Source organism: Tauraco erythrolophus, chromosome 7 (assembly GCF_009769465.1).
Source record: "Tauraco erythrolophus isolate bTauEry1 chromosome 7, bTauEry1.pri, whole genome shotgun sequence".
NCBI lineage: Eukaryota > Metazoa > Chordata > Aves > Musophagiformes > Musophagidae > Tauraco > Tauraco erythrolophus.
In genome coordinates this window covers 29095465-29116264 of record NC_141471.1, presented here as the reverse complement: position 1 = coordinate 29116264, position 20800 = coordinate 29095465, and the positions used below count along the sequence as shown (strand labels likewise).

General features: G+C 40.2%; 2 protein-coding genes across 5 annotated transcripts in view; one reads left to right on the top strand and one right to left on the bottom strand.

Annotated features, from left to right (window-relative positions):
* UMAD1 (UBAP1-MVB12-associated (UMA) domain containing 1) overlaps positions 1-14768 on the bottom strand; it is a 79355-nt gene extending 64587 nt beyond the window's left edge. For 2 of the 4 annotated variants that reach the window (XM_086614602.1, XM_086614605.1), the window contains exons 1-2: positions 14688-14768; positions 8334-8444 (exon numbers count right to left, since the gene is read on the bottom strand). In XM_086614602.1, coding sequence (XP_086470728.1) covers positions 8334-8415 — 82 coding nt within the window. In that variant the 5' untranslated portion in view covers positions 8416-8444; positions 14688-14768. Of the gene's footprint in view, positions 1-8333; positions 8445-14687 lie in introns of those variants that run through there. The other 2 variants (XM_086614603.1, XM_086614604.1) reach the window with 2 other exon arrangements.
* A 1986-nt stretch (positions 14769-16754) lies between these two features.
* On the top strand, positions 16755-20463 carry RPA3 (replication protein A3). Its single transcript, XM_009984823.2, has 4 exons — positions 16755-16862; positions 17203-17277; positions 19313-19421; positions 19913-20463. The coding sequence occupies exons 1-4, from the start codon at positions 16764-16766 to the stop codon at positions 19993-19995; spliced, it is 366 nt and encodes a 121-aa protein (XP_009983125.1). The 5' UTR covers positions 16755-16763; the 3' UTR covers positions 19996-20463.
* Positions 20464-20800: the final 337 nt, after the last annotated feature.

Genomic DNA, 20800 nt, shown 5'->3' with positions numbered 1-20800 from the left:
TTCCCCAGTAAGCCATGGTCAATGTTGTGAGCAAATGCTTATTTGTGACTGAAGGAAGAAAGGATAATTTTAAGCTGACTCCACACAGCTCTCATTCGTGGGGAAAAGCAGCATGAAAAAGCTGAAGATTGTTCAGCTGTGAGAGCAGAGATCAGAAAGCACATTACGTTTTTGGTAACCACCAAAGATGTGTTATGGCAGAAGTGGATGAAATAGCACTGAAGTGCAAAACAATTGACTGGGTAATCATCTATATCCTTTAATTTCTTTGGCCCTTACTGAAAGGTACTCAATCTAGTAGATCAAGAAAGGGCAGCTAAAGAACACACACCTTTAGGCAGGAGGTGACAGCCACCTTTCATTTTATAAAGAAAAGCCTTACTCTTGTGTTATTATTTCATATTGAGACCTGTGACACAACTGAATTGAGACACTTGTGAAACACAGAACATAACCTTCTTGAGTTTCTTTTTAGTACGTACTTAAAAATAAACAGTCAATGTATCTTTGGCACAATAATTGTTCTTATTCCACTGAAAAAATGTACAAAAAACATTTATTTGCCAGAGATACAGAGGAGCAGACATCATTCCTTGAGTAACATCTGTAGAAGTCTGAATGACTCCAATCAAACAGGCAGTGATTGCATGGGCTAACGACTAGGGCACTCTTTGCAAAGAATGATCTTCTAACCATGCTGTAAATTGCTGAAAGAGGGACTGCAACCTGAATTATCTCTTGCCAGAATAGCAACTTGCACTCCTGCAACACAATTTCCACCTCTTGTTTTTTAGTTACCCCTACTGTAAGTTCACTTTATTTACAAAAATCAGACTTCGGCTAAAAAAATATTATCATATCTTGAACTATTTTCTTTGCATCATAAAGCAAAGAAGCTTTTAATTCTAAAAGAGATTTAATGACCAACATATTCTAAGAAACCAAGTATATAACCAGCATATGAAAATCCCTACTTTTACACTGTGTTTGCTATTTTCACTCTATTTCACAATAAGCAATCAGTATTTTCCTTTCTTAATTCCAACTGCAGATTGCTTTAAGGATGCTACATGGACGAATAGACTAAGGCACTACTACTAGAGAGTAAACTACTATGTATGGAAGTAAAATTGTCAGAATCCAGATGACAAAATCAACGACCCTAATATAAGCAAAGGTTAAAGAATACTATGTCAATTATGTAAACGCATCATTACAGAATAGTCATGTCCAAGAAATGCCTTCATCTTTTCTGAAGATAATTTCTAGAAAAAAAAGGATTTTCTTACTTCAGCATATTCTACTTCCATCACTATTTGCAAGTTAAAATCATTAGGACCAAGCCTTTCAGGAGCATTTGAAGACCTGGACATGCAGAAAGTGACTATTATGCATCAAGTCAGAAGGCAGTTAATATGAAAAACAGGAAGGCAACTCCAACCAATATTTTCTTAGAGGGCTGGCAGCAAACTGTCAGATGCATGTGTGACCTCAAAACAACCTTTTGCCAGATGCCTCTTTAACCTCTTACAATTACATCAACTTTTTAAAAGACTGGTACATTTCACCATTTTCCTCCTTTGGTTATGCAAATTAAGAGGCTGTGCTTAAAAGACAAGATTGAAAATGTTTGGTTCTTTGCATATTTGTCTGTCTTAAAGCCTCAAAATAAAGTTCTCTAATACAGCAGCACATACTTCTCTATTCTCCCCAGAATTAAAACTGCTGTAGAAGTTAAACAAGAAATCTTCATCATCTTTCTTTTTCATCCTTTGAGTCAGTGTTCAAAACAGGTAACTTTTTGAGATAGCTGTGAGTTAAGGGGCCAAGATAATATTCAGCCAAAGCAATCATAAATCCTTTTTAATACTATTTACTGTTTTAGTAAAATAAACCTTATGTTGCAATCAACAGAAGCCAACACAACAATTCATATTATTCAGATTCAAAAATGTCCTGTATGCTAACATTTAAAGAAGGGCATTTCTGCAAATTTAAAAATAATCAAATTCATAGCATGGAAGCATCATGAACATGTTTCAGGGGTTCAAACTTTAGAAAGCAAAAAAAAAAGATGTTATGGAATGAAAAGTAGGTCATGTATATTAAAGTGCTAAAAATACTAAAATCTGATTTGTAGCTGCGAGAACTATTTTTAAAATCTAGAGGTGTACAAGTAAATGAAGAATTGCACAGTCCTTTGTCAACAAAAACATGCTTTGATGAGGCATTAAAAAGATTCCCTGTGCTGTACAGAATCAAAGAAAAAAATATTTCCTTTAAGAAATATACCTCCTTATACAGTAAAACAATTAATTTCAGTTGTTCCGTAACCCAGTTCCTTTAATCTGCATAAGAGATGCTCTCTGAGTTCACTCAACCAAATCACTACTGGCTTTCAGAATACAATCAACACATGCTTTTCAACAGTATTAATATAGCATGAAGCTTGTGCTCCTAATTATTCATGTTTTTGCATTCTGTTTTTTCCCCCTGCTGTAAAATATGCAAATTTACTTCTTTGTGTTATTTAGGTCCCACATGGGCCTCACCAGATCTGTTTGGAAGGAATTACAAGCCAACATCTAGATACATGCTGTCAACATTTCAAGCTTCATTATTTTTATTAGGTTGGAATGCCATTATAGATTTGATATTAGGCTTTAAAAAGCTTAAAATGGTGTACTGATAATTAGTACTACTCTACTTTGTGTGTGTGTGTGTGTGTGTGCATGAAAGGGAGCGAGAAAAGCCCTACAACTCTTGAATACACGAGAAATCCCCATCTAGTGGTACTACTGAAAAACGCAGTTTGTTTTTGTGCAAAATTAGTACCCAAGAGGATTAGTTTGACTTCATTACTGAATGAAGGGTAGCCATTACCTCCTTATGCAACTAAGGATCGGTAAGAGGAGAGGACTGTTTCTTCTGAATTCCTCCTCCTCCCTTTTCAGTCAACTCTAAGGGTAAAATTCTATGCCCAAATGAGCTACTAACAATCTTTAAGTAAAAACCCATAAAGCAGCACTTGAAGAAACAGGTCACTTAATACAGTAACTTCTTGGTGTGCATCAGAAGTGCTTACTTACAGTGGCACAGGCTGACACAAACAAAGTATTCTTTAGATTAAAATATTAAATTATTTCCCCAATCTCAGATTATTATAAAGTTAGTATTGAATATTTTTAAACAACATTATGAAACAGAAGCTTGGCTATTCAAAAAAATGCAAGGTTGGAAATAATTACACAAGCACTCTTACTGTTATATAAAAAATACGTAATATAAGCCCATTGATGCAGAGAGCGAAAGGACATTGAGACACTGCTTTTTTCCAACTGGCACAAAGCCTTGCGCATTTCTTTAATGTAAGAGTATATTTTAAAACATTGCAGCAGCCCAGCCTTCCTTACTAGCACCACTAAAAGCTCCTTAAATATTAATGAAAAAACAATGTACAGATTCACAGGAATCTACTATACATTACTACTGACTCCGAGAAAACAAACAGCAGCAGTAACATGAAGATTTTACAATCTCTCGATGCATTTCATCTTTGAGGTGTGTATGCACAGGGGAGAAACAAAAAAAGTATTTGAATTGCAGTAATAAACTAGTAGGGAGGTAGTTTGTTGATTTGGGAGGATCAGTACATTGAATTTCCCTTTCGTAACAGACTCACTTCTGAAGATTTTAAAATTGCACATTTCTCTCAGAAGCAAACATTTAAGGTGTTCTTAAAAATATATGTAGAGCTCTGTATTAATATGGAAACAATCAGGGTCTTATTTTAAGTTCCTTTTACATGTTGTGTGACAGTGGGGCTGTCCCTTAATTCAAATATGCAATTTATCCAATTCTTCCTTCCACAATAGAAGGTACCCCAAAAGGTATCTGCATGCAGAATAAATTGATGGCAAAACAGAAATGGGGAGTTGGAGCAGAACGAGTATATGTAAAATTGGTCTTCAGAAAACAGTCGAGATTTCCAAACTAGACTGACTTGTGTTGATCATTTTACTTTTTTACATCTTCAGCACAGAAGACTTTCTGATTTGTTAAGGATGTTTTTTTGCAATATAACTGCAGTTAACAAAGGAAACATTCAGTTGGCTGTAAATCATACTTTCCACAGTCTCACAGCTGATTGAGGATGCTCCTGCCTACAGATGATCCCTTACAAAGGAATTGTAATACTGAATTAACTCAGTAATATATATACTGAATACATAAGAAGGTGGTTCAAGTACCTCATTTAAGATAAAGCCAAAGTTCAAATGTCTTGCAGAGATTATCTTAAAATAGTAAGTCATACCTGACCACCAAAATTTAGAGATGAATATCTGCTATCATCCATCATAATTTATTAAACTCATTGTGTACTCTTTTTGCATCTTGTTAGGTTCCTGACTTTGTCACAGCATGTAGTAGTGATGAATTCTACATCTTGCTTCTCACAAAAAAATTCCTGAACTTTCCACCTGTCATCTAATATCATTTCTCTTCTGCTTACTTAATAAGAAAGAAATATTTGCCTTATACTGTGTTTCATCTCACAGGATGAAAAACAGTAGTTCCCACCTCCTTTTCTGCGAGGTTTTAGATGTTGGTGCAAGCCTGACCACATTTGTTCTAAAGAGCTTTTTCTCTTCAGACATCAGCATTGAAACAGAAAGTACATGTTCGTTAATTCGACAGATCCAAGACTCACTTAAATACCACAAGTACTTCTCCGTATTGGGAACAGATTTCAAAACACTTAATTTCTTATGTCTATGACTATGTTCTCTTGAAAGGAAACTCAACAGGTGAAAATCATTCTTGCTCCAATAGTGAGAGGCATAACAAATAGGTGTTAATCCAAAATTTGCTTACAAGTTATACATGGCCTCCAAGGACCTAGGAAAACAGAGTATGGAAAAGGGAGGTTTACAGATCAGGAGTATATCTTCATTATAAAATTCCTGCCAACCCTTCTCACCATAGTCACAGCCTCCCTGCATCTGCAACAGTCACTCCTCTCTGACCAGAATCCTGTGCTTATCCATTTTTCCTTGGGTACTTACTCTTGACACTTTGAAAAACTTTACAGCAAAATTGCTCAGTCTCAGAAAACAACCTTCAGGTGACAGTTAAGTGCTCCCTCTAAGGCAATAACAATACTCCCCACCACCTGTTAGAGATCTGCACCTGAAGCTGAGAGCAGATCTCTGAAATAATAGCCATTGGTCAGTATTGAAAATCTACGCTAATCTACATCTAAAAAAAATCAAACAGGAAGCTCCTAAGTTCAAGGAAGAAACGGAAGTTAAATACGTTTACAAATCACATTTATCAGCACCAGCAACTGAGCTGCTTCTCCAAGCCATTTACTTCATTCCAACTGATGACATAAAATGCTCCCTGAGAGAAAACAGAACAAAAAAACAACTACTCTTAAATCCATGAAACAGACTGGTATGTAAAACACAAGTTAAAAGTAAAGAAAGCAGACTTGAACTCAGGCATGGTCAAAGGTTCCAATTAAAAGCTCCTCAGAGAACCGTGCTGCCTCCAGACACCAGTAAGAGACAACACAACCATCCTGGATGTTGGGCTCCGAGTGCACCGCTGGACTGTGCAGCCCCTTCGCCATTCCCAGGGGAGTTTGGCTGTTCATGCCCATGGCCAGCACTGACACAGTGCAGCCTGAGCATGTCCATCAGGGTCCATGTAAAGAGCTGCAGGGGAAGCCTCATCTCAGATTCTTGGCCCTTGCCCAAGCCACCCTGCAGGAAGCCTGTGCCTGCTCATGCACCTTGATGCCCTCTGACCTGACTTCCCAACCTGGCCACTGATCTGCCTCAGCCCTGTGGACTTGTCTAGCAATCGCCGGACTCTTGCCTAACCCTGGTCACTGTCACCAGACCTGCTCTGTTGTCCTTGCTCAGGTAGTGTGGGACCTCATCAGTGAGGTCTCTGCCCAAGCCCCTGCCCTCTTGGCACCCTTGCTCAGCTGCAGGCTCACCAGCACTTGCTGCTCCCTCACACTGGCTTACTTCAAAATAACAACAAAAAATTATCTTCAAGATTTGGCAAGGTCACAGCTCTGGTGGATCTTTCTCAATAAAGCGTTGAACCGTTATCCCCCTTTTCAAATAACAAATGATACAGAGAGATTAAAATAATTAAATATTGTTAGGAAAATAACAATTATCTACATTTAATTGTGATGCTCAGTACTCTCACTACATTACTGTAGATTTCTTTCATACTGAAATATGATTCTTACGAAATCTGAATAGATTTCTTTCATACTTAAATGGACACGGCATTTGATTCTTTCTTGCTAGGTCTCATTCAGACTTCCAGAAAGACGCCCAGCTGCCATTGTCAGTGGTGCATGGTGTGAACAACCTTGCAAGGGATTTGTGACAGACAAGCTCTCCTGACCGCAACAGTGGAAATCAGGAGCAAGCGTCCCCTGAGGATGTATATTTCCTCTTCTTTCTCCAGGAAAGAAAAGCAAGCACTTCCTCTCACACCCACAGAATATCAGCAAAATAGGCTTTTTGTTCTTACGTGCTTTGAATGAAAGACTGGATTTAGGAACAAACTTAAAACATAAGAAATTAAATTCTCACTCCTTTCAAGAACGTTCACTGCCTACAGCAGTATTCACACTAATGGTCCTATAATCCGACTGAGATGATTTGTTCAAGACTTTTAGTGCTGGTATTCTAGAAGCTTCAAAACCTCCCATCTGAGTAATAAAAGAGTAATTAGCAGAATAGCTAGGTGTTGTGGTTTGTTCTTGGTTTTTTTGGACTGCCACTATTCCTACACAAACAAAACTTCTAGGTAAGTATCTGCATAAGTGTTGACCTGTAATTCTGCAACTACATCCATCTAGCAAGACAGTGATATGCTCCACTGACAAAGTTGACGGCAATTCTCTAGCCCAGTAAAAGTTAGTTGAGATGAAATCACAGTCCATTTTGTTCCAGCTTGCTAAATTAACTTCTGTCTGAGCAAAAAAATTAATGGAAATAAGAGAAGATGCAAGCAAAATTGGCAGTTCTTAAACTTACATTTAACAGATTAAATTTAATATGAATTTATATCAACAGAGTTTAAATAGTCACTGACAGCATTTCAGGAAACAGGAATGAAGCTAAATTGAATGCAGAATCAGGACCAGCAATTGTGGGACATAAGCAATATGTGGGTGCAGAACTCTGCCTATTACAGAATTTGAAACTCTAAATGGTCTCCAGACTTTTTTGGGACGACGATGTGTCCTTTGACCCTTCAACAATGCAAGAGCTGGAGTGATTTGATGTAGCCATCTAAACCAGTGCAGATGAACAAAATCTAGAGGAAGGCAACCATTAAACATGACAACATAGTCACAGATGTGAAACCAGATTTGTTGTAATGGAGAACTATTACAAAGAATGTAAGCTCTCCTCAGAAAGAGTTCCGAGAGTCTCTATATTGCTAGATTTTTATAATCTCGAGGCTTTCGTGACTTGAAAATGTTTAAGAAGAAGTAACAAATAGAGAAACATTGTAAGATTCCTTATAAGAACAAGTCAGTAAATCAGAGCAGCAGAAGCTGAATATTGATGATGACAGATTTACAAGGAGGAAAACACAAATTTTCAAAAGAGGAAAAAGAAAAGGATCAGTTACAGCATGACAGCAATAAATTCTTTATCTTCTGCATGTTTGAGTCATCCCACAAGACTGTGAAAGAGCTCGATTAAAGCTGCAAATTTAGCCAGTTCACAGGTTAATACAATTCAGATTAGTTTTTGAATAACAAAAAGACTTCAAAAACCCTGAACTTCTTAACTTTCATCAAACTAAGCAAGAGCCAGATTTTGAGACAGAACATCTACATTCACCATGTTACTAGAAATACACAGATGCTTCTTGGATTTTAATATAAAAAGACTTTGGAGGTAACACTAAAAGGAAAGAACCTGAAAAAAACCAATCCTCTAACAACTGCACAAGATATCTTCCCACAACTCTAATCATAAAGCTTGAAGTCTCGACTTTGAGCTTTCTTCCTTTGTAAGGACATAACTTCTCCTTGCTCACAATATGAGAGGAAAACAAGAAACTACATTTTCAATGCTCTTGAATAAGAGCTCATACCTATGTAAAAACTTCAGCTATTTCATCCAAATGATGACACTAGGAATATGAACACTTTCAGGAAAAGTAAAAATTCTTAACAATTTTTATCATGGCTTCTCTTAACATTTCATTTGGTCTAAGCATACCAAAGAAATTCTTACATTTCAAAGATTGTAAAAATCACTTTGTACAGAAGCACCACTTACCCACAATAACAAATCCATCTGCTTCTCTCTCTGGCACTGTAACCTTCTTCGAGTCTTGACTTTTTCGGAAGAAGCTGAACATAGCCTCTTTTTTTTCTTCTAAGTTGTTATCTAAAATGAAGACAAAGCATGTTAAATAAATATAACAGAATTTATCATAAGAAGTTCACATCATGCCGAAGGCCACACACATGATGTTACAGCTTAATCTTTATTATCAGATTTGAAACATCAGGCATTTGTACGTTAGACAGGTTACCTTATTGATGTTGCAATTGACTTTAATAGGCAAAAAGAGAGTGAAGTATAAAAGGCTTTTCTATAAAGCTATGAATGGAGTGGAACCACTGGAAAACAAAACAAACAAACTTCAACCTTTCTAAAGGAAAGTGCATTTATCTTGCATGTTTCCATATTTTTCTGCTACTTTAAATTGTTTTTACACAAACTTTCTCATCAGAGTTAGTTCTAAAGCATCTAAACTTTGAAGCTCAAAACATGATCCTATAGGAAATGCAGCTTTATAATGAAGAAATACTTGAATGAAGCAAATTGCACTACAGACTTTCAGCCTTAAGTGTCTGTGTATCAATTAAAAAGACCAACTCACCCACCCCTACAAATATTAGCATAGTATCTGTTTTCATTTTTCCAGTTTGCAATTTTAGAGACAGCTTAACACTTGGGTGTATTTGATTAACAGTTACTACTGATTCCCTTAAAAGAAACTGCCATAAAATCCTACGCTGCAAATTTTTCATAACAATAATTCATTAAAAGAATCTTCAAAGCAGCTAGAACTCTGAGTTCTCAACAGCGGGAATAAAACAAGGAAAACATACAGGAAGCTGGAGAGGGACTTTTACAAGGGCGTGTAGTGATAGGACAAGGGTCAATGGATTTAACTGAAAAGAGGGCAGATTTAGGTTAGATATAAGGAAGAAATTTTTTACATTGAGGGTGGTGAGGCAGTGGAACAGGTTGCCCAGAGAAGTTTGGATGCCCCATCCCTGGAAGTGTTCGAGGCCAGTTGGATGAGGCTTTGGGCAACCTGGTGTAGTGGAGGATTTCTCTGCCCATGCAGGGGGGTTGGAACTAGATGATCTTTAAGGTCCCTTCCAACCCTAACCATTCTATGATTCTATGAAACCAGTGGGACAAAAACTTAACTGCAAAAGATTATGCTCAGTATCTCTTCTCTCTCAAGACTGGCAGATTACATATAAGACAATTCTGATAGCTTAAAAAGGGCAAATTCATATTAAAAAACGCCACAAGCATTAGCCAAAATATTGGGCCAACTGTTACAAAATTAAGTCCTATGACCACCCCATAAACATGGATACAGCATGAAACATTCTTCTAAGCAAATTTTCTAATTATTCTGAACTTCAAGATGTAGACTCAAGGAAGTTTCTCTTCTTCCAAGAAAAGTTACAAGAAAAGCTTTATAAGGAAGTATCACTCTTGTGAAGAACAACCAACAGAACTATACAAAGCATGTATTCACAGAGGACCACCATGGCCACCACCTACTTTCTATTTTCTACCTAACAGCACCACTTGATGCAGCAACTGAGAGTCTTCCCAGTCTCTTCCCGCAAGAGCAGCTCCATCCGTGCACTGGGACATGAGAAAAGTGGCACGGCAGCAGCAGTCACCCCTCGGAGGAGCGCTCACCTTCACCCCCCGAGGGCTGAACTCGGACCACTGGCCATGCCAACCGACGGAGCAGCTGGTGGTCTGGCTGCAACACGCTCTGTGCCAAACACTGAGAGGAAGGTTTAAAGAAAGGCATGTGAAGCTCTTCTCTACTAGAATACCAATATAAAATCAGGAAAAGTGGAATAATGTAATTTCAAGTCTGAAGTAGAGTTTGAGGAAGAGAATCCTGGCAGTGTTAGCTTTACAGTTGGACTCGACGATCTTGAGGGTCTTTTCCAACCTAATGATTCTATGATTATGCTCTATGATTTAAAGGAGAAGGGACTGACCAATCGATAGCAACGTCTGATATACACCTCCAACAAAGGAAAGGAGTCTGGTCTAAGGAAAGAGGTGTAGAGTGTCAAGTTGCAATAACATTATTTTACATTAAATTTAGCAAAGAAGAATCTTTAGAAGGTTGGGAAAGAAGGAAGAGTGCTATCATGCAGTGTTTGGATTTGAAAAAAAATAAAAATCTCGGATTCATTAGTTGCTGGAATGCCTCACTTCCCACCCAAATATTCATGGCACCATGTGCAAGACTTTTTTTTGCCCTACAGTGACCTGTAGCAATTAACTACACCATCCAGCACTGACTATTCACCAGATGTAACTGCCTCACCACTCTACTATTAAAAGTGATAGCAACCACTTCCATGCTTGAGATCACAGAAAATCCTGTATGAAGTGTAAGTACTGGCTTTCAGAACAGTATGGAAATACAACATGGCAAAAGCAGCAACGATTCAGACTGTGGCCTGATACCTGAGACTTGAAGACTGAATACCCCGCAGGCTGGCTACTGCTTGCTTCTGCTGACTCAGTGCAATTTCTAGGGACCAAATAAACTACACTGATGTATACAAGAACAGAACAAACCATCCAGTCTCAGGTATGCAGTAATTAAAAAAAAAAAAAAAAGTTACTTATCTGCACTTTATTCCTTTTTGCTTGTTTTCCTACCTTACCACGTGGAATACTGATATTTCCAGTTCCATGGAGATTACACAGTAGAAACTCCTAATTACCTCATTTATTCCTTACCTTCCCCCACACCCAGGCTCAACACATGGCGCCAGCAGCATATTCCTTTTTCAGCCCTCAGGGAATAAGTCTTCTCCTGCTTACCAATTAGGGTTGTCAGTCCCATAGCTCAAGTGGTAAAACCTGTGCTGTAATGCTCAAGAGTCAGGTTTCTGCTGCGATGATGTATGAAGGAGAGGCAGTCATGGAACAGTTTAAAATGCAATTTTACCTTCATCCTAAGTGTGCCACAACAAGAAGCAAAATCAACTTGATGTGTAAATCTTACACAGCTACAAAGATAGCTTTAGTAAAGGCTCAGATTCCAGTCAGCCTCTTCAGGTGCCAGAGCTGCTGTTGCTCCAACGCATTTTTTTCTCTCCAAGATCTGCATTATTGTACAGATTTCAGCTCAATCACATAGTGTTCTCCTTCCCTTCTTTCTTGCACAAAGAAAAGCATCTTAATCAGTATACGAATGGCACAAAAGAGTTGTACAAGAAACCATGCATTTGTTTAAATCCTGTATATTTAACAAACCTAAGCTTCACTGCTTAAAGGACAACAGACGTTTCCATTCAGAGTAAACTAACAATCGGTACAATTTGATCTAGCTAAATTTATGTTACAAGCACTTTCATAGACTAGATTTTTTTTCCTGACGGCTGCCTGAGTATCCCAATTTTTTCTAAAACCCACAAAATTCATTAGATCTACATACATGAGGCTTGATCTTTATTTTGTAGTTTTCAGTTTCTGAAGTAGCTCTAACTTAATTCCACTGTCCGTAGTATTTCTCAAACAAAACACGAAACAAAAAAAACCCAACACCTCTTTTTGCTTGAAGCAGAAAAACAAACAAGCCAACAGAAGTACCCCTAAGCTCGGGTCTCAAGTTCTCACCCTGTTAAAACCACTGGGCCAGCAGTAACAAAACAGCGTGTGTTGCATTTTGTGACTGTGAACGTTGCGGAGGGGGTAAGGAATCCATATATTAAACAGACTAATGTGCTTAGTGAAGCTGTTTCCTTCTCTGGGTGTTCACCACCTAGAAACAAAACTCGTGCTTGTAGATCTCACGGGTCTGCATAACCCACGTGGAGGAAGGAGCTCGCCAACTACTCCTTGCAGTATTTCAGTACCTTTGCCGAACACATCGTTACATTTAAACTAAATAACAAACAACAACTAACAAAACAGAAAAGGGGCACAGAAACAAAAAGTACAATTGTATACAGCATGGCACCGGGTAAAGGAAAAGCTGTAGACAGGCAATGCCGGGACATTTGTGATATTTGCTCCCTTAAGAATTTTATCAACTTTGGTATTTCAAAAGTAAACACAAATCTCTTCAGCAACGGGAAATGCAACAACTAAATTCTTGAATTACATGTTAAAAACAGAACAAAGCCCTGTCCAACAAAGAAACAAAGAGCTGAATGGAGACACTCGTGCTCTTGAAGATAAGAACACAGTCAAGCACTTGCAGAATCGGGCTGGAGTTTTACTACTTGTAGATAAGATGAGGTTACAGTTAACAAAAGTTGAGAACAGTCAGGTTTTGCACAAGTTTCATTTCAGAGTAAAAATTAAATTTGAAGTTTGTGGACCTGGATGCATGATCACACAGACTAGAGAGAAAAAAGCACTTAGTTGTGTTTTTTTTTTAAAAAGCTGTCAGCACAAAATCACAGAAAATACTCCCACCATTCAAAGATAGTACCATGTTCCTGCAGTAATTCTCCTGTATAACACAGCACTTTTCCCTTCCAGATGGGATTAATTTTATTTCTATAGGAGACCTGAAATTGAATTCACTGCCTGAAGATAAAAATCTCCCTTGGTAGGAATAAGCAATTCCCTTCTCCTCATGTTCCTCCTCGCCAAAAAGTGAAACACAATTTTTTCTTTCTCCAGTCTCAATCGCTGATAGTTAAGAATAATGCTTTTGGCACTGCTTCAGTCATTAGCAAGCAATACACTGTGAACTACAGCAGTTCTGTGAGGCTGCGAGAAATATTTGGACTTTATGTGAAGCACAGAGAACATACGTGGGACTGGACAAGATGAGTTACAGAGTTGCACAAAGGGATTAATTTATTCCTCCTGCATTTTGTCAGCATCCTTTGATAAGAAGTATGTGTGACCTTTGAGCCAAACCAATACGTTACATTCAATAAAATTTTTCCAAACAATGAAGACCCTAGCATATTTAGCATTACTTTTCAGCTTTACTCTGCATGTTCACAAGTGACAGGAGGAGAAAGGTAATTTAATATTAAAACCACCAAAGATGCAGACTAAGATAAAGAGAGGATGCCCAGGAACACAGCAAAGCAGAATCGCAGTGGCACTGCCAGTAATTACATAAATGATGAAACGAGGTCAGAACAAGACAGAAAACTGACCTTAAAGAAAGAACCAGAATACTGTCACATCCAGCAGTTTAAGCTATATAATCTACGGAAAAAGAAAACGGAGAGCATCAAAGCGATTCTCTTCCATGTTAGCATCTGCTGTGACTCACCAATAAAGTAGCAATCAGAAAAAGAGCAAGATGTTTACAGCCCTGTACAGCCCTGCTTATGACATGAAAACAACCAATTTAAGAGTCAAGAACATGCATGTCAAAAAGATTTATCTGACATCAAAGAACAGTTTAAATGCTTTTGGCCTAGTGTAAGATACTATTTGAAGAAGAAAAAAACATACAACAGATCATTTCTTTTATCTGGCATTATCCTAAGTCGTATTCCTTCAGTTTGTGCTTCTTGAAAGCAGAAGAAAGGAAAATACAAATACAAAAAGGATATACATATAACAAAACACTAAGAAAGACTTTTTCACTTACATAAAATGTGAATATTTATTTTTAAAGTTTATATAAAATTTAAGAGAAGCAGAATACCAAGAACTACGCAATCCAAAGTACCATAGTATAAAAACAGTCAAATATGATGAATAATAAAAAAACAACCACAATCAAGTCAGACAATAAAAGCAGAGGTGACAAAGCAAAGTCAGGAGTGAAATAACAGTACTCAAACCTATGTCAACATTCAAATCCCTGAAGAAGATAAAAAATGCTAAAACAGAAATCTAAGTGTTTATTAGATATAATACTCAATAGGTTGAAACCTACTTCTTTCCCTGCAAACAGTTCTCTCGATTGCAAGCCTTAAAGAGCAGCTAAGCATGATACAGACATAATTGTAAGAACTTCTACAACATGTTTTTCTAACAAGCTGACCCTTCAAATGCCCCAGACAAACAGCACTAGAAGAGCCGCTTTGCAGCAGCCTGATCATCTCACTCCAGCTGTTACGTTTATGACGTCTCTTCTTTAAAACTCTGAAAAATATGCTAAAGAGATGAGGATATTATCTTGCAAATAAACTACTGAAAAGGGGAATGGCATAGTGACACTGAGGCGATGACAACCAGCTACACTCCATCGAATATATAACCCCAAAGCACTCCCCTTCCCGGCCACGTGCTTGTTCTGCACAGCTTCTGGCAGCAGCTTGCTTCCTTGGCAAGCTGGTTCTCCTTGCTGAGCCATCACAACACTAACCCAGCCAACTAACAAAAACCACTTTGTGCTGGTTAGCAAGCTGAACTCACCCGCTGCTGGTTAGAAGATACGGCCAGCACACAGGTGGTGTTGCGATCACCCTTTTAAGCTAGGGCAGAGTTAGATTTTCTTTCCTGAAACACCGGTCCTGGAAATGGAAAGGAAATCACAGAACCACAGAATGGCTGACGTTGGAAGGGACCTCCAGAGGTCATCTTGTCCAACCCGTTCCTTAAGCAGCGTCCCCTAAACTGGATGCCCAGGACCATGTCCGGACATCTTTTGAATATCTCCAAGGATAGAGACTCCATAATCTCCCCGGGCAACCTGTGCCAGTGCTCAGTCACTCTCACAGGGAAAAAGTGTTTCCTGATATTCAGAGGGAACCTCCTGTGTTTCAGTTTGTGTCCATTGCCTCTAGTCCTGTCACTAGGCACCACTGAAAAGAGCCTGGCTCCCTCCTCTTTGCACCACCCTCCCTTCAGGTATTTACACATATTAAGAAGATCCCTCCTGAGCCTTCTCTTCTCTATGCTAAACGGTCCCAGCTCTCTCAGCCTTTCCTCACGTGTGAGACGTTCCAGTCTGTTCATCATCTTTGTGGCCCTTCCCTGGACTCCCACCAGCAAGTCCACATCTCTCCTGTACCCAGAACTTGGACCCAGCACTCTAGGTGTGGCCTCATCAGTGCTGAGCAGAGGGGAAGGATCACCTGCCTCAGCCTGCTGGCAACACTACATCTAAGGCAGCCCAGAACGCCATGAGCCACCTTTGCTGCAAGAGCAATCAAGAGGAACCTCTCCACGCAAGGGACGGTTGGGGAGAACACACAGAAAAAGGCAAGACATGTGGTAAGAGCACCATGTCCAGATGCTAGCTCTGTCTCACATTCATCAGTCGCTCTAACCCTAGGGGTAGTGTGTAAGCTCTTTAATGGTGAAACAAAATTAAATGAATAGAACAGAACAGAAAAGGACAGATAGTTGAGTGGAAGGGATCCACAACGATCATCTAGTCCAACTGTCTGACCAATTCAGGGCTGATCAAAAGCTAAAGCATGTCATTAAGGGCACTGTCCAAACGCCTCTTAAAAACTGACAGGCTTGGGGCATCAACTACCTCTCTAGGAAGCCTGTTCCAGCGTCTGACCACCCTCTCTGTAAAGAAATGCTTCCTAAGGTCCAGTATAAACAGTCCCTGGTGTGGCCTTGAACCATTCCCACACCTCCTGTCACTGGATTCCAGGGAGAAAAGATCAACACCTCCCTCTCCACTTCCTCTCCTCAGGAACCCGTAGAGAGCAAGGAGGTCACCCCTCAGCCTCCTTCTCTCCAAACTAGACAAACCCAAAGTCCTCAGCTGCTCCTCATAGGACATTCCTTCCAGCCCTTTCACCAGCTTTGTTGCCCTCCTCTGGACACATTCAAGGATCTTCACATCCTTCTTAAATTGTGGGGCCCAGAACCGCACGCGGTACTCAAGGTGAGGCTGCACCAACACTAAACCACAGCAGGATAATCACTTCTTTTGCCTGGCTGGTTATCCTGTGTTTTGTGCATCCCAGGATGCGGTTTGCCCTCTTGGCTGCCAGGACACGCTGCCGACTTACAAGGAGCTTACCGGTCAGCCAGCACCCCCAGATCCCTTTCCGCAGGGCTGCTCTCCAGCCGCTCCCCTCCCAATTTATACTCGTGCCTGTGGAAACGCGCGGGTACGGCAGCAGTAGCGGCCACGCGACGTTTTGAATGTCAACTCCCGTCCGTAAAAACGACGGGAGTGCTTGGCTTGAGCAGCGGTGAGCTGAGGAGAGCGAGTATGTCAAGGGAGAGGGGAAAATGGCCGTTAGGGGAGGGAAAATACGGGGTAATTTAAGAGAAAACGATGAAATGACAGGACAGGACTGCAAGGAGCCAGCCTCCCCGCCGCGGCGACACCCGCCCCGCTGTCACCCCCGACCCGGCCGCCCGGTGCCGCCGCCGCTCACCGACCGCCGCCTCCGCTTCCGGGTCGCGTCAGGGGAAAGGGAAGTCCCGCCCCTTACACCCTCCCTCCCGCCCGTCAATCTTCCCCGTTTCCAGGGGTAACGGCGCCCCTCCCCTCCGCGAAGGGCGGGAAATCGCGCCGCCATGGGGGACGTTCATGAGGTGCCGCGGCCACGCATCGCTACCGCCCACCTGGCGCAGAACATCGGGAAGCCCGTCTGCTTCGTGGGCCGCGTCGAGAAGGTCCGTGATCTCCTCGGTAGTCGGGTAGCGCCCTCCGGGCCGCGCCGTGGGCGCCGCTCAGGGCGGGGGGCTGCCCTGTCGCCCCGGGTGGGGCCTTGCTCCGGGCTGAGGCTCGATGGGGGGGGCTGTGTGGGGAGGCTCTCCCCTTGCCTGGGGCAGCTCGTCGCGGCCTGGCCTGAGGGAAGCCGGCGGCTCCAGTCAGGCCGTGGGGCAGGGCGGGAGTCGGCTGTAACGGTGGGGTCTTTGGGAGGAAGGTCCGCTGCGCAGCTCTGGTTGAGGCGGCTGAACGTGTAACTTGTACTGCTGCCTCTTGAGCGCATGGGCCTCATGTCTTTTGTAGATTCATCCCACCGGGAAGTTTTTCGTGCTTTCGGATGGAGAAGGAAAACATACGACTGTGGAGCTGAGCGAACCTGTAAGTTAAGGAAGACTTTCGAAATACTTGGTGTTGCCTCTTGTGGATACTAGAGGTTTTGCCTCTTCTGAAAACTGTGCATGCCTTGCCTGTATTTTTAGTCAGGAAAAAAAAAAATCCCTGATTTCTCCCTTGTCCGCCTATGTTTCATTGCCTTTGCTTCTTACATCTTCCAGCTAACTTGCAGCTGCCTTCATATTAATAAACTGCCTTGGTCTTCTTAAATTTTCAGTTGGTGATAAAGAGAGAACTCATTTCTTGTCAGACACATCCCTGCCTGGCTACTTTGTCTTACTCTATTCATTGTTTACAGTGTAATATGTTCCACTACATGTATGAGGTTTATTTTAATTTCATTTTTTCTTCCTTTTTTTTTATTGCCTTTATATACCTAACAGAATATTTTGTGAAGATAATCCAAAAAAACCAGGAATATGATATTCTCAAGATTTTTTTGAGTTGACATTTCTGTATCCTCTTAGAACACTTGTCACAGCATTCCAGTAAACTTCAGTTAGCTCAAAGCGTTCTTTCTTTAAAAAAAATAAACCAAGCAATTAATGCAATGGGTGTATGATATGCTTATAACCACTGCACAAAAATATTGCTTCCTTATTATCACATACCACTAAAGGAATAACACCCTGGCATTCTCTTCTGTCTTTAAGTATTTTTTCCCTCTAGCAAATGTTGTAATTAAAGGATTATTTTTGTTGTGATGGCAAATGCTCTAGCTTAACTTAGCGTGAGTGTAGTCTTTACATCTTTTTCTCTGAATGAGTTGTTAAACACTGAGAAATCTGCCATTTGAGTCTATCCTTGTTGACGAAAAATGCAATTTGATCAGGCAAAGAGTTTTGTCTTATAAATATGAAGCTTGCTAACTTAATTTTCAAACTGGAAAATGTCTTTCAAACTGGAAAATGTCTTTCCTGCAAGTTCTGCCTGTCTCTTAACTCTTTCTTGAGCTCATGAAAAGGTTTCCTGCCTTGAGTTGTCAAAACTTCAGATGTCAGAATCTGACTAATGATTCCACAACGTGCTGTGACAGAGTAAATGGGTGAATTTCATAAAGGTATAGCTGCTGTGTTGGGCACTTCACAGTCTGTGTTCCAGTGCTGTGTCAGTGTGTGAGGGAGGAGAAAGTGGTGTGTGCAGAAAAAGACACCTGGGGCTCATCTCTCTGGCTTGCCTGACATAAAGGGAAGAACTTCTAGATTTGCTAATCAAAATACTTTCTAACTTTTTCCTCCCTTTAATAGGTCTCTTTGCGTGTGTGTGTGTAGGCCCTTCTTTCAACAGAGAACCTCAAAATTATGGAGAAGAGAGGGAATCTATTGCCATATTCCAGGAACTTGGTAGAAAGTTAAAAGTAAGATTTAGATATTGGAAGAACATTACTGAACTAGTACTGCTCTCTTAAAGTTAGTGTCTTAAAAGAAAGAAACCATGTTCAGGCTATATGATTTTCGAGTAAGATAACATTTTTAGCCTTTTTTTTTTCTTTCTTATTCAACCAAAGGCTTGTTACTGTCAATGTCTTTTTATTTTGAACACTGACAGGTGAGTTAAGAAATCATTTCCGATTACACCTCCTGAATCTGGAATACTGGAACTGCTCTCTGGCGTGTGTGATATCTCCATAGGTCTTGCAGAGTTCAGTAATTTACTCGGGTTTGAATGCAGTGCATTAAACTCTGGATTCTTCTGCTCTGTGTCCTGCACTAGTCTCTGTTTAGTGATTAAATAGCACAGTTTATATACTTAAAAATGACATCTTCCTTCTGATGCTTCTTCCTAGTTTTTTTTAGTCAGTCTGAATTGCCTGTTGCAAAAACTGTAGCTCTGTAAGTGGCTCAGAGCTTTTGTGGGTTTTTTTGGGGGAGACGTTCAGTAGTACTGTATTGTTTGACATGGAACAAAATCTGTTGTCATGAACAAACCTTCAGCTGTGAAGAGTTCCTAGCTCAAGTGCCGTGCAGTAGAGACAGCAGCTAATTTGGTAATACTTGTTTCGTTTTGGTATGTTTTCTAGCTAGATGAAGAGATCTCAGGAGTTATTGAAGTAGTGGGCAGAGTAACACATCAGGCAACCATCATGTGCATGTCATACGTCCAGTTCAGAGAAGATAAAAGTCCGTTTGGTAAGTAAGAATATACATGATGACAAATTCATTTTGTGTTCTGAACTCTTCTTCGATATGTAAGAAGAGAGAGCCTGATTATCTTTTCATACAGGTAAGGTCTGTCTTCAATCTGCCAGATCTGGAGTCAAATATAGAAAAAGAGTGTCATGGCAAGAATTATGTACAAAATATGCTGGTTTACTGTCAAACTGCAGGGACTGACTTGAAGCTGGAGCCAGTCTAGATCGTAGCCATGTCTGATTGTTCTTCTACTCCTGACCGTGTGATTCTTGCCTTGCTCTGGACCTTCTGTGATTGTGCAGGCCTAAAAGTAATCCTCCAGAAAACAAGCTGTGAGAGCATGGTTGCCTTGCAAAAATGAGGAAGGATGAGGGGGACCTGGGAACGCTCAGCTATACTGCTTTAAAATCCACAGTGCTTTAATGTTCTCATTTCCTTGTGGGGAATTTAGCTTATGCATCATAACCATTTTCTTTGCCCTGTTTCAGATCTGGAACTCTACAATGAAGCACTAAAAATTATTCACGAATTTCGTGACTACTTCCCATTTGGCACCGACAAGAACAACTGATTTTTCTTACATATATTTAGAGCTTCAGAGGAGACAACATTACCGTAGCTTTCTGGCCTGGCGGCACATGAACAGTTGCGTTAATGCATTTCCAACAAATACACTGAAAAGATGCTGCTGCATGTGCCATGTATGGCCAGTGGAGAATGTTTTCTTTGAAAATTAATTTATGCAGCAAAGAGAACGCTTCTTCTGTGACTATCTCACTGTCTGTATATGTTTAACCCTTTTACATCTATGAGGAGTGTTCTATTACAGGATTGGACTTGCTAGAACCTGAAGTTTTGTAAGCATCTTTTTGTTGTTGGTGGTAGAGGTTCTGGGATAATGTACAGGAGACTTGAAGACATTTGGTGGGGTTTTAATGTAAAGATTTTCATTTTTTTATTTCATTTGCTTTGATATACATTTATTGAATATGGGGAGGGTATTTTGCATCTTGAAAATGATCTCTTCTCCAATAAAAAATACCTGACTACATTTAACTGTTTGTGTCAGTATGTGTTGGAGTGCTATTTTTAGGGATATATGGTGACTCCTGTTCTATTTTACCAGATATAGGTGATTTAATTTTAACAGAATGGAGTACAGAGTCCTTGCCGTAGTTAGGTTTGGTGATTTCAACCACTGTTGAGTTCCCTTCACCATCTTCATTCTTGGTAGGAGTCTAAGCAGAAGTACCAGGATACAGCCAGCATGTCACGATGACTTTAACCATATAAACTTCCATGCACTTCCCAATTTTGTTACTATCCAGGCTATGTACAGCACATAGCAGAATTCTTGTATCTCTTAAGGGAACACA